The 17,439-nt window shown below is 43.9% G+C and overlaps 1 protein-coding gene across 8 annotated transcripts in view; it reads right to left on the minus strand.

Annotated features, from left to right (window-relative positions):
- Positions 1-3,721: 3,721 nt before the first annotated feature.
- The window catches only part of fmnl2a (formin-like 2a), a 44,218-nt gene continuing 30,500 nt past the window's right edge, over positions 3,722-17,439 (minus strand). For 3 of the 8 annotated variants that reach the window (XM_086123336.1, XM_086123330.1, XM_086123328.1), the window contains 15 exons: positions 17,244-17,345; positions 16,633-16,948; positions 15,584-15,793; positions 15,217-15,237; positions 14,423-14,547; positions 14,130-14,329; positions 12,355-12,589; positions 12,206-12,274; positions 11,671-11,751; positions 11,460-11,589; positions 11,111-11,274; positions 10,923-11,024; positions 10,542-10,637; positions 10,199-10,322; positions 3,722-5,785 (listed from right to left, as the gene is read on the minus strand). In XM_086123336.1, the coding sequence (XP_085979462.1) occupies positions 5,676-5,785; positions 10,199-10,322; positions 10,542-10,637; positions 10,923-11,024; positions 11,111-11,274; positions 11,460-11,589; positions 11,671-11,751; positions 12,206-12,274; positions 12,355-12,589; positions 14,130-14,329; positions 14,423-14,547; positions 15,217-15,237; positions 15,584-15,793; positions 16,633-16,948; positions 17,244-17,345 (2,085 nt within the window). In that variant the 3' untranslated portion in view covers positions 3,722-5,675. Of the gene's footprint in view, positions 5,786-6,508; positions 6,609-8,085; positions 8,212-10,198; positions 10,323-10,541; positions 10,638-10,922; positions 11,025-11,110; positions 11,275-11,459; positions 11,590-11,670; positions 11,752-12,205; positions 12,275-12,354; positions 12,590-14,129; positions 14,330-14,422; positions 14,548-15,216; positions 15,238-15,583; positions 15,794-16,632; positions 16,949-17,243; positions 17,346-17,439 lie in introns of all 8 variants that reach the window. The other 5 variants (XM_086123331.1, XM_086123332.1, XM_086123334.1 and 2 more) reach the window with 5 other exon arrangements.

The raw sequence follows: 17,439 nt of genomic DNA on the forward strand, positions 1-17,439 counted from the left end.
GGCCCGAAAAAAACGACAGTATAGTAAGGCATATTTGGCCCGAAAAAACGACATAGTATAGTAAGGCGTTTTTGAGCCAAAAAAAACGACATAGTATAGTAAGGCGTTTTTGGCCCGAAAAAAATGACATAGTATAGCAAGGCGTTTTTGGCCCGAAAAAAACGACATAGTATATATAGTAAGGCGTTTTTGATACGAAAAAAACGACATAGTATAGTAAGGCGTTTTTAGCCCGAAAAAAACGACAGTATAGTAAGGCGTTTTTGGCCCGAAAAAAACAACATAGTATAGTAAGGCGTTTTTAAGCGGAAAAAAACGACATAGTATAGTAAGGCGTTTTTGAGCCGAAAAAAACGACAGTATAGTAAGGCGTTTTTGGCCCGAAAATAACGACAGTATAGTAAGACGTTTTTGGCCCGAAAAAACCGACATAAAAAACGACAGTATAGCAAGGCGTTTTTGGCCCGAAAAAAACGACATTAAAAACGACATCGTATAGTAAGGCGTTTTTGAGCCGAAAAAACCGACATACTATAGTAAGGCGTTTTTGGCCCAAAAAAAACGACATAGTATAGTAAGGCGTTTTGGAGCCGAAAAAAACGACATAGTATAGTAAGGCGTTTTTGGCCCGAAAATAACGACAGTATAGTAAGGCGTTTTTGAGCCGAAAAAAACGACATAGTAAGGCGTTTTTGGCACGAAAAAACCGACATAAAAAACGACAGTATAGCAAGGCGTTTTTGGCCCGAAAAAAACGACATTAAAAACGACATCGTATAGTAAGGCGTTTTTGAGCCGAAAAAACCGACATACTATAGTAAGGCGTTTTTGGCCCAAAAAAAACGACATAGTATAGTAAGGCGTTTTGGAGCCGAAAAAAACGACATAGTATAGTAAGGCGTTTTTGGCCCGAAAATAACGACAGTATAGTAAGGCGTTTTTGAGCCGAAAAAAACGACATAGTATAGTAAGGCGTTTTTGGCACGAAAAAACCGACATAAAAAACGACATAGTATAGTAAGGCGTTTTTGGCCCGAAAATAACGACAGTATAGTAAGGCGTTTTTGAGCCGAAAAAAACGACATAGTATAGTAAGGCGTTTTTGGCACGAAAAAACCGACATAAAAAACGACATAGTATATATAGTAAGGCGTTTTTGGCCCGAAAAAAACGACAGTATAGTAAGGCGTTTTTGATACGAAAAAAATGACATAGTATAGTAAGGCGTTTTTGGCTCGAAAAAAACGACATAGTATAGTAAGGCGTTTTTGGCCCGAAAAAAACGACATAGTATAGTAAGGCGTTTTTAGCCGAAAAAAACGACCATGTATAGAAAGGCGTTTTTAGCCGAAAAAAACGACCATGTATAGTAAGGCGTTTTTAACCGAAAAAAAATGACCACGTATAGTAAGGCGTCTTTAGCCGAAAAAAACGACATAGTATAGTAAGGCGTTTTTGGCACGAAAAAACCGACATAAAAAACGACATAGTATATATAGTAAGGCGTTTTTGGCCCGAAAAAAACGACAGTATAGTAAGGCGTTTTTGATACGAAAAAAATGACATAGTATAGTAAGGCGTTTTTGGCTCGAAAAAAACGACATAGTATAGTAAGGCGTTTTTGGCCCGAAAAAAACGACATAGTATAGTAAGGCGTTTTTAGCCGAAAAAAACGACCATGTATAGAAAGGCGTTTTTAGCCGAAAAAAACGACCATGTATAGTAAGGCGTTTTTAACCGAAAAAAAATGACCACGTATAGTAAGGCGTCTTTAGCCGAAAAAAACGACCATGTATATATAGTAGGGCGTGTTTAGCCGAAAAAAACCCGACCATGTATGGTAAGGCGTTTTTAGCCGAAAAAAACGAGCATGTATAGTAAGGCGTTTTTAGCCGAAAAAAACGACCATGTATAGAAAGGCGTTTTTAGCCGAAAAAAATGACCATGTATAGTAAGGCGTCATTTTTTTCGGCTAAAAACGCCTTACTATACATAGTCGTTTTTTTTTTCGGCTAAAGACGCCTTAAATGGTCATTTTTTTCGGCTAAAAACGCCTTACTATACATGGTCGCTTCTTTCGGCTAAAAACGGCTTACTATACATTGTCATTTTTTCGGCTAAAAACGCCTTACTATACATGGTCGCTTCTTTCGGCTAAAAACGGCTTACTATACATAGTCGTTTTTTCGGCTAAAAACGCCTTACCATACATGGTCGTTTTTTTCGGCTAAAAACGCCTTACTATACATGGTTGTTTTTTTCGGCTAAAAACGCCTTACCATACATGGTCGTTTTTTTTCGGCTAAAAACGCCTTACTATACATAGTTGTTTTTTTTCCGGCTAAAGACGCCTTACTATACATGTCGTTTTTTTCGGCTAAAAACGCCTTACTATACATGGTCGTTTTTTTCGGCTAAAAACGCCTTACCATACATGGTCGTTTTTTTCGGCTAAAAACGCCTTACTATACGTGGTCATTTTTTTTCGGTAAAAAACGCCTTACTATACATGGTCGTTTTTTTCGGCTAAAAACGCCTTACTATACGTGGTCATTTTTTTCGGTTAAAAACGCCTTACTATACATGGTCGTTTTTTTCGGCTAAAAACGCCTTACTATACATGGTCATTTTTTTCGGCTAAATACGCCTTTCTATACATGGTCGTTTTTTTCGGCTAAAAACGCCTTACTATACGTGGTCGTTTTTTCGGCTAAAAACGCCTTACTATACATGGTCGTTTTTTCGGCTAAAAACGCCTTACCATACACGGTCGTTTTTTTCGGCTAAAAACGCCTTACTATACATGGTCGTTTTTTTGGGCTAAAAACGCCTTACTATACATGGTCGTTTTTTCGGCTAAAAACGCCTTACCATACATGGTCGTTTTTTTTCGGCTAAAAACGCCTTACTATACATAGTCGTTTTTTTTCGGCTAAAGACGCCTTACTATACATGGTCGTTTTTTTCGGCTAAAAACGCCTTACTATACATGGTCGTTTTTTCGGCTAAAAACGCTTTACTATACATGGTCGCTTCTTTCGGCTAAAAACGGCTTACTATACATAGTCGCTTTTTTTCGGCTAAAAACGCCTTACTATACATGGTCGTTTTTTTCGGCTAAAAACGCCGTACCATACATGGTCGTTTTTTTTTGGCTAAAAACTCTTTCTATACAATGTCGTTTTTGGGGTAAAAACGCCTTACTACACATAGTCGTTCTTTTTGGAGGACTAAAATCGCCTTTCTATACATGGTCGGTTTTTTGGGGGGAGGGGGGCTTAGGATTGTCTCAAATTGTGGTTTTCAACGAGAGTTAGGGTTTCAAATTTGGGATTATGGCTTTAAGGGAGGGTTTCAATGTAGGCTTTGAGGTCCAAAGAAGGGTCGGTGTCTCAAAATTAGCATTTCAAAGTCGCATTTCAGTTAACTCCAACCTTCGAAAGTTGACTTTGAGAATAGCATCTCAATGACAACACCCAAAAAAAAAAAAAAATCAGCACCCGAAGGAAGTCAAATTTTGCAAAATGTCATAATCTAATGAATATAATGCTAACATGGCCGCTAGCTAGGGTGCTACGAGCGGGGCAAAATCACTTGAACTGCTGGAATTGCTCCAGATTTCCACAATATATTTTGAGATGCGCCCGTTATGTACAGTACACCAAAATTCGTCTTTGAACGAGTACATTTGACAGCTGAATACAAGCACAATTCCATGAAATTACAATGTAAATTGTTTATTTCATCATATTTACCGGAAATGTAACATCTCCAAATTTCCATAACCAACAACAAAAAAAAAAAAGTTAATTTGCAGTGCACGCAAAAATACCTAAAATACACTTCTGGTAATAGTAACCCAACATTGACCAACATGGCAGTCTTGATTCCAGTTTGTTGTGATGAAGGGAGGGAGGAAGGAAGGAAAGAAGGAAGGAGAGGATACTTGTCACCACAAAGTTGCCATCAGAAATGGAGTCATGTCACCGTCCTTATTCAACATCAAAATACTCCGTCGGTCCTGGCTGCATTTGGCTTCTTTAAATATTCACACAAAAATCAAACTATAAGTTACAAAAGAACATTCAAGTTGTAGAAGCACAAGGCAATGCTTTGAACATTATGTACAATATTCAGAATTAGTCATGTGACTTCAGTACAAAACAAAACCGGTTGTAGCAAAAACAACTGTACAGTTAGGAAACGGTTTTCTTGTAATTTTTTTAATACATGAGATGAAAACGTGAAGGTAACTTCAGTGGTTATGGAATACACATTTGATAGATGCAGTAGTAGGAATGATGTGTACGTGTTTACAAAATGAAAATCATATCCAGTTATGACATCATTGATCAAGCCCCGCACTGGGCAGGAAAGTTCGATTGGACTGTGCAGCGTCATGCCGAGAGATCTGAGTGGGAAATTGTACGAGGAAAGCACACGCGCCTTAAAACTGATTCGGGGAGGGAAGTGGCTGGGGTGGCGATTGTTGGAACCCCCGTTAACCCCCCCCCCAAGTGGTCACAGAAATAACTTAATATTTCGAGCAAAAATGACTCGATAAATTGGTTGCTTTTGAATTGTGGTGCGGCAAAAGATTTAAAAACAAACTCATGGCAGAGGCCTGCGCTCAATTGATGCTGCCCTTAAAAAATTGGTTGCCCAACTTTTTGAGGCAATCCCTAGAGTCAGCTTTCAGAGACTTTTTTTGCATCCCGACATTTTTTTTGCACCCCCCTCATTTTTCGGTGGGGGGGGGGGGGGGCTGTCACTCAAAGCAATAGAGGTCCAAGTCCAAACATTCTTCCAACGTCAACTATTGGATGAAAGATGCTACTTAACATCGCCCGACACATTCCGACGTACTGGCAGGCAACGGAAAGAAAGCGCGAGATGGCTTTCTGAACATGGCCTGCCCCCTAGAAGGCAAGACTGGAACTACACCTTGATTTAGCCCAATATTCATCCTTCTTTCTTCATTTCTGCTCTTTGCCAAAAAAAATGCAGCTGAGCTCCTCTTGTTCCGAGTCGCTCAAGTATCGGAACAAAATAGCTTCCGGTATTCAACTTTTTCCCCTTTTCCATTTTTTGCATCCCACACTTTCTTTTTCTTTCCTGTCCGTGGCCCCTTTCTGTTTGAAGCCAAACAAAATCGCTTCAACGCAAACCAACACGTTAAATATTAAAACTTGAGGCACTTTTTGTTTCGATGGACAGTCAGCCCAGGTCCTTCACACATCTTTCATACTCTATACACACATATATATATACAGTATATATATATATATATACTGTATATGCATATATATGTATATATATGTACATACAGTATAGTATATCTCATATGTGTGTATGTATACATACACACACAGACACACACTCCCATAGCGTCATCGCCATTTGCAGACTCAACATTGCTCAACAATCCAACCTGCTTGCAACTTTGCGTGTGCCCCTCAGCTGTCCTTCATCGTGTCTCTTCCTCATCCCCCCCATCGATCTTCATCCGCCGGCAAGCCAAGAAATGCTCCAAGGGCCCATGAAAGCGTTGGAGCGTTTCTTGGCCATCGTCGCCGAATTAGGAATGCAAATTACCAACGCTGGCTTTCTTGTCGATCCCTCGTCTTCTTGTACACGTGCCGCTTCCCTTTCCCCACCGTCCGTCCGTCCGTCCGTCACACGACCACCTCGCCGTTGTTGAGCGGTCGCAGGTTCTGATCGTCGAAGCGCCTCCGGACGCTGCGGCGCACGGCGTCCGCTCGCCTGTACGGCTGATTGCGAAGATCTGCGAGAGGGCGCCGAGGAGAACAGAAGAGACGAGTGTCAGTCAGCCGGCCGGCCGGTCGGGGGGGGAGCGTTTGGATCAGAGAGTTAAGCGAGACGGCAGCGCTGGCAGCCTGTCTGTCTGTCTGTCCTTCTACCTACCTGTCTCTGTCTGTCTGTCCTTCTGTCTGTTCATCTACGTGTCTCGATCTATACACCAACCATAACAATGTATTTGTCTGTCCACCTGTCAAATCTGTCCATCTACGTGGTCTATCCGGCTACCTTCAACCCGCGTCTCTCTGCCTACCTACTTACACATCTACCTGTCCGCCCGTCAGATCTGTCCGTCTGTCCACTTATCTGTCTGTCCATTCCGTCGCTCTCTAATTCCGCCTCCCGTCTCCCTTTCTCTCGCTCCGTCCGTCTCTTCCTGTCCGTCCTCATATCCGTCCGTCCAATCAAAGCAGCACTAGGCAGCCCGCAGCGTTATCGTGTCTCTCGACTCGTTACGTTAAGAGACTACAGCGCGGCTAACAAATGACGTTTTCAAGGTGCATCCTCCGCTTTTACAGTCATTTAAAATCCTCAACGGGACCTCCTTGCTTTGAATCGAGGACCCCTAGTGGAAGTGGCAAGCGTTGAATGTGAAGGAGCAAAAAAAGGCTTCTACGGCGCGTGACTTGGTAGCCAGCAAGCGGTGCGCACGAATAAGAGCTTGGAGGTAAACAAAGAGATTGCTTGCCAGGTATGGGACACATCCGCCACTAGCGGGGTGCTACCCGACGACTTCCTGAGCCTCGAGTAGACATTGGGAAATTTAGTAATGTTACTCCTCTTTAGGGCTGGACAAAGAGAAGACAAAAAAAAAAAAAGATAAAATAGGCGGTTATCAAAGTGCATCTCGGCATGGCGGCTGAAGCTAAGGCTGGCAAAAAAATAAAATAAAAATAGAAACAAAAAAGCAGGAGGATGCTGACTGCGCATTTAAAGATGGTGGAGAAGGTCTGAGCGCTTTTGTTTTGCTGCTTTTTTTTTTTTTTTTTGAATACGTCTTTGCAGAGAGGCTGCCAGCAGTGTGAAGAGCGCAAAAAATGAAGACAGGAATAAATCTTTCCAAAATTCAACAAAACCATGCGTGAAGCTGAGAAAACACCGCTGGGAAAACTTTCAATTGCATGCATCATTTCGATGGAAGGAGCTGATGAACGCGCGATGTGAGGGGGGAACAACATTGCACATGCAAGGGGCAAAATGTGGAGTGAAAAAAAATTCTCAACAAGTCAGTAGCCAGTAGTCAAGTGCAGATAAAAAATGTTTTAGTTAACTTTATGATACTGAACAAAATATTACTTTAAATAGAACCAAATATGTGCTAGATGAGCGCTTGGATTTTGTGATTATTTTTTTTGCTAGTGAAATTGTATTTAATGGGATGACTAGTTTTGATGACACTGTCAATTTCATTTTGACTCGCTTTCATATTCATGACGTTTTTAAATTCTCAACTCATAATGATGTCATCATCTTTAATAAAATATACAATCACGTTGATCATTATGATTCAATATAAATCGTAATCAATGAGTATTTTATTTTTAGTTTCTAGCAACATCCTGAACATGATCAAAATGTGGTTTGGTAACATTAGCAGTGCTCCCTCTAGTGGTATGAGAAAGAATCATTGAATTATTGGGCATCGATGTTCGGGTGGCTTACGTTTTTTTTTTTTCCCGAACCTTTTTGAACAGTTTAGTTTGCTCTAAGGGCATTTTAATGTAATCAAGAAGTAAAGTTTCCGTGTTAATGTTCAAACCCTGCATTATTAACAGTGGCTGACAATAATACATGCCTAATTTGTTTGATTTATTGAGTTGGTATTTGGTGTAAAACGCTTTGAAAGGAGGTGTAGTAAAATATATAATCATAATTGTTAAAATGACCAAATCTTTTTTTTTTTAAGTCACTAAAAAATATATCGTCATAACGTATTGTCAAGCGGTTCACTAGAGTGCATTTCCATCCACGGCCACTCAGGGGCAGCATGGAGCTGTAAATCAAATGGGAGTGGGGAGAATGATGGAATGATGAAATGATCAACATTAGAGGAGGATTCATGACATCATGCAGGTGGACCATCACCAAAACCTTGTGATCAGGAGGGAGGAAAAACCATTAAAAAACACACACACCCGCACTCACGCTGGCGTCACCACAGCAAGGTTATGTGAAAGTTAGTAGGCGTGCAAGGCTGTTTGAGGACAACGTGTGTGTGTGTGTGTGTGGGGGGGGGGGGGGGGGAGAACGGAGAGTTCCGGCAACCTTGTTGTTTTTGTGCCAGAGACTTTCTACAAGCTTAGTAATGGTACTCCTCATTGAGGGCGGGCTCGCAGAAGAACCGAGAGCCACGCTTGGCGGTGCGGGCGGTAAAGGGCACCGTCTTCAGCACTGCGTCGACGACGACAACAACAAACACAGGACAGGACAGCCGTGACGAGACATGGCAAGACACACACACACATACACACAAGATAAGAGAAGCAGCCATTTGTCACTGTTAGCACAAAGCATCGAGACAGGCGAGAATTATTCTTTCATCCGTTGCCGAGTTTGTTTACATACAAACAAATGAACCGGCTCCTCTTGTTTGGGGCGCTCAGGGATTATTCCAACAGACGCAATGACTATTTGGAGGGCTGTTTTCAAATTCAAACTTCACTGTTACTTATTAACCTCCACACTTGTACCGGGACATCAACAATTCATCAGTTAACCGAGGCTACTTTTGAACATGTTTAGAAAGTTAAAAGTGATAAATGTGGTCCCACTCTGGGTCCACTCAAAAATAATAGAAAAAAAAACATTACATAAACGTGGCTCTAATTTCCAATATTTTCGAACATTTTCTGTATTTTATTGACAAAAATATAACGTGCTGTCCACTGCCCACCCTGACATATATTATAGATGCCACAGGATGGGAGCAAAGCACTACTTTTAGCCAAATGAAGCTCCTCAAATCACTTGGACCATTGTCCCGTTACATTAAGTTGACACGAGACAACGACAAAACAATATTTTTGATGGCCTTTGCACAACTAAAACATATTCCACGTTCATTCTAACCTCTGATAATATTTTGTTTTATTGCGAGGGTAAGAGAGGTCTGGTGTTGCATTCTCACTTAACTTTCAAATACTTCTTTCACTAAATAAAATGCCCCCCCCCTTACACACATTTTGGGTAATCTTTTGTCGACCCGTAAACGTCACAGAAATGTCTTTGCACATAAACAAACTTCAGCAAAAGATGAGATAATTCCCGGACTTGTCCAAGAGTCAGCATTAGGTGGACAGTTAATGCTGCGAAATTGCTACTGCGTCATCACGGTCTCCCCATCAGGTTGTACGAATACAAGAAGCATTACGAGTGTATGTTGAGTCACAATATTAGATACACCTGCAAAATCATCTTGGAAAAATAATCTGGAGCTCTAACACAAGCACCGGAACACAAACTGTTGCCACAAAATTACGTTTTGATAGCAGTTTAGTCGCGTGAAACGGCACTGCATCGCATAAAATATCTTCCAGGGGTTTAAAGTAAACATTTGAGCCACTTTCAAAGTCCAGTCAGGTGTGTGTGTGTGTGGGGGGGGGGGGGGGGGGTTCCATCGCGACATCTTCTGGAGTGCGGAACTTGGCAACTGGACGGTAGTATAATACATTGATGACTTACGAATAACAACTTGTCTGCCTACCTGTGTTGCGGCATCTTTTCTGTTCAAAATCTGTTCCTCAAAAGCGTTATAGAAGAGGCCATCCGTTAGACCCTCGGCATCGTCTTTAATCAGTGGTTAGTTTAAAGCTAAACTGACTTTTCTAAAACCACGTGTTTAATACTCAAACGCATAACTAGTTGTATGTTTAGTTTGACAGTAAACTTAACGAGGACTTGCATTAAACAGCGTGAAACGGCTTTGTGAAGAATTGTTTACTATCTGACAAAGTGCTGCTCAAAATACTGTCGGAAATCTCCTCGCTCACCACAGCCGGACAACTTGAGGTCATCGGCAATTAAGAATTCCGCCTATTTCCGGCTTTCGGGATTGACGAACACTCCGGATGAACTCATTGTGCAGGTGTATCTATTATTATGACCTGCAAAAATATTGATCCCTTGGATAATGACTCCTTAGCTCAAGAGTTAGTCACAGCGTCAGCCACGTGTTACAAAGCATCGGCAAATCATCGACAACACTTCGGGGTTCGGCTGGATTCGCTTAGCTCCTCCCGAACATCTGTTAGCCTTTAGCCAAAGAGGACCTTCATGCAGGGAGCCGCACCTCCGGTACGTGGCGGTGAGTCTGTGTGTGTGTGTACACGGTGTCATGTGCGACGCCGCCCAGCGAGCAAGCCCCCCCCGATGAGATTACCCGTGATGATGTCTTCGATGGCGCCGTCTTTGCCTTCGTAAACATGGCGGCTGTCTTTGACTTGCTTCTTCCGCAGTTCCTGGATCAGCTCCTGCTGTTGCCTTTTGTTCTTATGGGAGGGAGACTGAGGAGAAGGCAAACACGCCGACGCAAAACTTTAATGCAAAGTTTGCCGCACTCGTCAGAGCAATTAAGAAGCGTAAGGCTTGATCGTGAGCGGCGGCGAGGCGGCCCAGCGGGGGGGGTTGGCAGAAGCACGTTTTAACCAGGAGCAGCGGGTGATTTGTCCACAACTAATCCCGACGTCAGCGGGACGGCAGGCCCGGGCCCGGCCCGCTCTTACCTTTTGTTCTTCCTGCCTCAAGGCCTCTTGCTCCAGAAGTTTTTCCATCAGGAGTTGCTGCTGCCTCTTTCTTTGCTCGTTGTCTTCTTCGGCTTGCTGAGGACATGGACGGGAATGTGAGTGCGCAAAATGCGTTTTGGTGTTTTTTTTAATCGAAGGCGAAAACTACGCGTGAGGCCGCAAAATGACAACGTGCCGCCGATTGAAAACGGCCAACTGACATTTGTAAATAAAACAGTGACTTATTGCTGGCGAATGAAAAGGACGTTCGTTCAAGTTTTTAATTGATTGTGTTTTTTTTTTACATAAAAGACACATCAAGTAATCCATCTTGAACATCAGAATCGTGTTTTAGGTTCAGCGCGGATGCGCGATTCTCACCCTGTAGGCCTTGACAAAGCGCACAAACACGGGGAAGAAGACGGACGGCGGCGTGGTTTTGGAACTCTCCCCGTAGAACTTGACGGCTTCGTCAAAGGCATCCTGCAAACAAGCCGCAGGCCACCGTTTTTCCATCGAGACGAAGAAGACGCCTTGGGCGCACCCCGCGGCAAAAACGCTCCGCTCACCTGCGCGATCTTGGCGTCGTCCTGCAGCTTCTTCAGCTTGCTCTCGTTGTGCACGATGAAGTCCTTGAGCATGGTGTTGTGGCCGTGCATGCTGTACTCCCGCTTGGTCAGCTCCATGCCTCTCTGCAGCTCCTTCACATCCAGCAGGACGTTGTCCAGCGACACTGCAAAAACCACAGGAATGAACCCTGGAATGAGCTGCGTCAGGAGGAAACCAACGCGGCAGACCGTTTCGGATTATTTCACGACGTGACGGAATATACGAACACGATTGTAGTTGTGGAGGCAGAACATCCGTGACAGTCGTGTGACAATTGTGTGAAAAAAAAAACAGAAAGGGCAGGCTGACCCGCAGCCGCTTTCTCCACGTAGTGCAGCTCGTTGTAGAAGAAGGAGACCTGCGTGTATTTCTCCTTCACCACGTTAGCGATGTAATGCAGCAGCGTGATCTTGCGGTCCGTCGACTTGGTGTCGAGGAGCTGCAAAGCAAAATGAAAACAAAAGTCCGAGATGTGGTCGATTTGCCGAGAACGAATCGTGGACGAGGGGGCTGAACGAACCAGGTCCAAACTTTGAAGCTTGAACCCATAAACTGCTCCTCTTTTGCTGCTGTTCATGTAGTTTCCCAGGGCTAAAATAATCTGCGGGGGGGGGGGGGGGGGGAACGCACCGTCAATAGACAAGCATGAAAATGCGTTGCAAGAAAAGTAATTATGGTGAACGAAAACAGATGAGAAACAAAAAAAGAAAATCAAAAATGATTTTTTAAAAAAAATTCTAAAACAACATTTTCCAAATCTAAAGCAAAAATGTCCTTCGTCAGTCGTTTTACGTCATCAGACGATGCTTATTGTGACTTTTTTTGTTTTTGTATATTTCTTGCACTCGTCGACGACATGAAAACAAAAAAAAAAATCCAAAAACTAAGACTAAATCTAAAAGTCATAATGGAAAAAAACAATTCCAACTACAATGAAAAATCCCAAATTATTATAACCGGGATTCCAAATGGATAAAAAAAGCAAAATGCTGTGGTCAATTCATCATACTACTCCGGCTGACGTTTTACAGAATCGAGACAATGAGCTCACGTGCCTCTAGAATTTTCTTCAGCTTCTGTGATGACTTGATGGACACCGACGCCGCAATGACCGCATGGAGTTGCTGCGAGGAAGCAGAAGAAAGCGCTTTCAAAGGGCCGCGAGCGTTTCGAGCGCAACCGCGGCAAACCAAAGCGCTCGTACCGGCGTGAGCATCTGGATGCTCTCCGCGAAGTTGCCGACGAAGGCCATGATGGTCATCTTCTGCATGAGCCGCTCGATCTTGCTGAACTGCATCATGAAGCGGTCCTCGTCCGTCAGGCTCTCCAGCGGCTTGCGCTCCTTCTCGAACTGGCGCAGGGTCTTCACCTCGTTCTCGGTGGGCTGGAAGCGCATGAGGCACTCCACGAAGTCCACGGGCAGAGTGCGCAGGTCGAAGCTGAGAGGCGGCAGGGCGACCGTGGGGTCAGCTCACATTTGACCACTTGGCTTTTGTCTCACCGCTTTGTGCGCGAGATCAGCAAGCATCTTTTGTCGACGCTCGAGCCACATCAATATAATGGCCCGGATTCAACCAAGCAGAACTCAAGGGGGAAATGTGGACCGTATTTTCCACGCTATAAGGCGCACCGACAGTGAACGGCCTAATTTAAAACCGTTTTCATTGATAGGGCCCATCGCATTATAAGGCGCACAGGATGGAAACCACAATAATGGTTGCAGTTGCTTTATGCATCCACTAGATGAAGCTAACGGAATACAATACAATACAATACAATCCAGCTTGATTTATATAGAGCAGGGGTGGGCAAACTTTTTGGCTCGGGGGCCGCATTGACTTTTAAAATTTGACAGAAGGGCCAGGTCAGCACGAGCTATGGTACATTAAAAAAAAAATGCATTTGTTGACAGTCCATATCAAACATCAACAGAACAAAAGCATGAAAGTACGGTATTAATATACTTTTTTAAAATGACGACAGTGTTGTTGATGACCTATTTTAGCCTGTGCATTTCTGCAGATGGGTTGTGATCAGACCAGTAGAAGTAGAGCGATACAGAGGTCCTAGGTGGTCGAAAAGATCCCGCCCCCCCCCCCCTGTGTTCTGTAACTTCAAGTCAATGCGCCACCTGGCGGTGAAATGCCTGTCATTACAAGTCCAATTGAAATGAATGCAATCATTCACATCGAACCTTAATTGTAGGCCGACCTTCGGCGGGCCGGATTAAAAAGACCAGCGGGCCGTAGTTTGCCCATCTCTGATATAGAGCTTGCAAAACTGGCTGCAGCTGCAAAGAAGCGCTTTACAGAACATTTATAATACTACGTCCAAGAAATACAAATATTTATAATAATAAATAAAATAATAATAATAAACACACCATATGCTGTGTTTTCTATTCTATTCCTAATTTATTATATTTATTCTACAAACATATTGCTAATGCTATATTTTATATTGCAGTTTTATTGAACTGTGTACAGTTCTTTCTGAAACATTTATTTTGTGCAATGAAACACTTTGGTGGTATTTTGCTGCTGTAGACTGCAAATTTCCCCAGTGTGGGACAAATAAAGGTTATCTCATCTTTTCTTATTGATCCGTATATAAGGCCCATCGGATTATAAGGCGCGCTGTCGGCTTTTGAGAAAATGGAACGCTTTTAGGTGCGATTTATAGTGTGGAAAATTCGGTAGTTTGAAAAAAAAAAAACCTGTTGTCAATCCATGATTTCAGCAAGCTTCAAATGATGAACCCTGAGCAAGTATTGATTTGTCACACTTGTTAGAAACTATGTCAGGACATCACAACATATCGGCGTACGGTAGCGTAGCAGGTCGAGGGACACTGAACATATTTTTTTCTCAATAATGAAGTCTTGGTAAATTGACAGTAGCCAAAACATTTTTGTTCAGAAGAATTTCAACTTTTTGGGAAGGAAATGAAATAAAAGGAAGTTTTTCACCGTCGACTTACAGCTGAATGCCTTTGCAGATCTCCTCAGGCGTCTTGCCCACTTTCCTTAGCGTAATGGCCAAGTTCTTTGCTCTGTTGGAGTCCAACAGCGTCACCTTGTTGGGTCCCTTTTGAATAACTTGCTTGCTCAGCGTCAGCTCCACCGCCTGGCCTTGGGCTTTCGTCTTAAACATTTCCTCAAACTCATCCACGTTCAGGTCCTGGGGGGGGCCAACCGTCGCATTTGTGTTGGTGTCACAACAGAAGAGGAGGCCGGCAAGGCGCGTGGGCGAGACCTCGAGATATCCGCTCACCTCGAGTATCCTCTCGTCATCGATCTCGTTGAAGACGGTCCCGTTGATCTGGTTGGGTTTCAGGGCCACCCAGTTGAAGACGGGCATGCGGAACTTGGTTTTGATGGGTTTCTTGATCTTCACGGCTGGACGGGACAGGGAGGCAATTGAGAATCACGCATGCGCGCGGACGCGCTCGCACATGCCGGGCGGGAGGGTGGATGAAGCGCTGAGTGATGACAACACTTTTCGCAGGTGCACGTGTCCACGAGAGTGCTCGGGGGGGGGGGGGGGGGGGGGGTATTTTTACAAAATCTCGGTGAGGGGGTGTGGCTTTGGCAAAAATGTAACTCTTCGATGATGTTTATTCACTGCATACGTCATGCATTTTTAGGAAAGATTTTGGCTTTTTGATCGATTGGAGCTAATGAGCGGATAGAAGAGGACAAGGGTTTCTCATCTTCGGCTTTTCACATCAGGTGATTTGTGTTTAAGCATGCGAGCGATACTTTTGCGATGTGGCCAAACGGAAAAACACAGCATCACAGCATTTGGACTCGACCAACGTGGGATGGTGAAATCGTGCAGATCATTTGAAACTTGGTATTTGCTCAAGTTTGGACCAATAAATGGAGGACTCGCTCACGACATGTCTTCAAACGACTCAATGTTTTGACACAGGTGGCCTCTGATGCAACAGGGCGACCGACTCTTGTTTGAGAAAATACCAATTTCAAAGCATGTGGGGGAAAAGGAGAAACAAAGGAGGGGGGGGGGGGGGGGTTCAAAAACAAAATCAAACGGGAAGAACCTACAGAAAAGTTTGATGGGTCCCTCTGGTTGGCAGAAAAAGAAACAATTCAAAGAGACATTGATAAGAAGAGGAAAGTGTTTGAACATGCATTCTTCAAAACCGGAGGCAGCATACCATAAATGCATACGGAAAATGCAGGCTAAAATTAATTTTTTTTTTGAAAAAAGCGCTTTGAAAACTACAATTACAAGCAGTCATTCTTATTCTGATGATATTGACTTGATGAAACCCAAAGACAAAGGGACAAGGGTCTTTTGAGGGACAAACCCAACACCACTAGAAGAATAATGTGCTTGTGCGATTATTTCACTGCTGTCTATTTTTTGGTTGCTGAGACATTTGCTGGATATCCACTCGAGGAAACTTACCGGCTAAACCCGAGTTCATGATAACAGTGGGCGTTCCGCAGCCGGGCAGTGGAGGAGCGGCAGGCGGCGGCGGCGGCGGGGGAGGTGACGGGCCTGACATGGCGAGTGGAAGCGGGGGAGGAGGCGGAGGTGGCGGCGGGGGAGGAGGCGGAGGAGGAGGAGGAGGAGGAGGAGCCGCTGCAGGAGTGGTCGACGTCGGTCCGTTTGGCACTGCAAGAGGGGACGACAATCAGATCAACGTCCTCGGACAGGATTGCGTTCATATTTCAGGATACCGTTGGGCCCAGCGACTAATCCGTATTGATCATCGAGGGTTTGGCTTTTTAGGGTTTGCCAAAAGTCAAGTCTGTTTGCTTTTTATTTTCATGTGCCTCTGATTCACCTTAAAGACGTTTTAGAAAGTTCCAGGAGGCTTTTCATGCCGTGTGTTCTGCTTTCCAGCAGAAGCCGATACCATGCAGGATTTTTTTTAATAGATATTTTCATGGACAAATGATTGACTTTTATTCATGTTTTATTCACTGACAGTCCCAAAGTCTTCAATTTATTGACAGAAAATCTTTTAACCTCCTAATAATGTATTAGCTACGCCATTTAACTCATTCACTCCCAAAGACGTTTTTAAACGTCTTTTCAGACTTGGTCCAGAATTGGCTGGTACTAAATGAGTTAAGGGCCACAAAAAGTGTTGAACAATGTTGTTAGCATTTAGCTGATTTGTTTTATTAGTTTGGGGGGGGGGGGTCAATCATCATCAGGAAATACATTTTTCCTCACATTGTGTGTCTTATGTGTTGTGTTGTATTATTTTGTTATTTTGACTTCAAGCTGGCGCCGCGAGAGCGGCTGCCTTTACAAGCAGCTCCGATATTTTGTTCTACTTCTTCCTTTCAAAACTTTGCTGCTGCGAATTGGGAATTTCTCCATTGTGAGACTAATAAAGGTTTTCTTATCTTATGGTATTGACTTACTGAACTTCAGACAATTTCAGACCGCTTATTTCAAGGAGGCATCGATGTGAGAGTGTAAATATGCCACGGTGCACCGACCTGAGCCGTTGTCTGGCGGCGGTGGCGGCGGAGGCGCCGGAGCCCCCGCCGCGCTTCCCGCGTGCGCCGGGCTGTGGACGCCGACGCCGTTTCCGCCCACCGTGGCACTGGGGAACCCTTCGACGACGACGCCGGACGGTGACGGCGGAAGGATGCAGATGTCGCCGTTTCCCTTTTTGTGTATCCTGATGGTGCCCTGCTTCTCCAGCTCGTGGATCTTCTTCTCCAAGTGACTCTGTCGCTGGATGGCCTCGTCCTTCTCCTTCAAGATCTGCCGCAGCGAGTGGAGCTTCCCGCTGGTGTCTTTGTAGGCTTCCTGTAAGTCAAGTCATTTATTCAGCGCTTGATCACAAAGATCTCAAAGAGCTTCGCATGAATTCAGGAATTCTATCATGTTTTATTTGAATGTGTCAAGTCATTGGCTAATCATGTAGAATTCGAGTGTCTGATAAAAAAAAAATGAAGACAGTAGCCAGCGATACTTTGTCACTTTTTCGGGAAATCAAACGGGTCGGAGTTCGCAAACATCGCCATCCATTGCACTCTCTTTCTCTTTAATATTATCCACGCCTTCCATCCAAATATTCATCTCCAGAGAGTGAAAGTCAGACCTTCATGCCTTCCAGATCCTTATTTGTCTGCATCAGCTGCTTCTCCAGCTCCACTATTTTGGCCATGGCTTCGTTCTCCGCATCCAGCAGCTTCTCTGTCAACTGGAGGGACAACAAGAAAATTGAATCTTTTGAAATTGGCAAAAAAGACGTCAGGGGGATGGATCCCATCTATTGACATGACAGTCCATTAAAA

Source organism: Hippocampus guttulatus, chromosome 11 (assembly GCF_054856545.1).
Source record: "Hippocampus guttulatus isolate MCC_2025c chromosome 11, RoL_Hgut_1.0, whole genome shotgun sequence".
In the NCBI taxonomy this organism is placed as follows: domain Eukaryota; kingdom Metazoa; phylum Chordata; class Actinopteri; order Syngnathiformes; family Syngnathidae; genus Hippocampus; species Hippocampus guttulatus.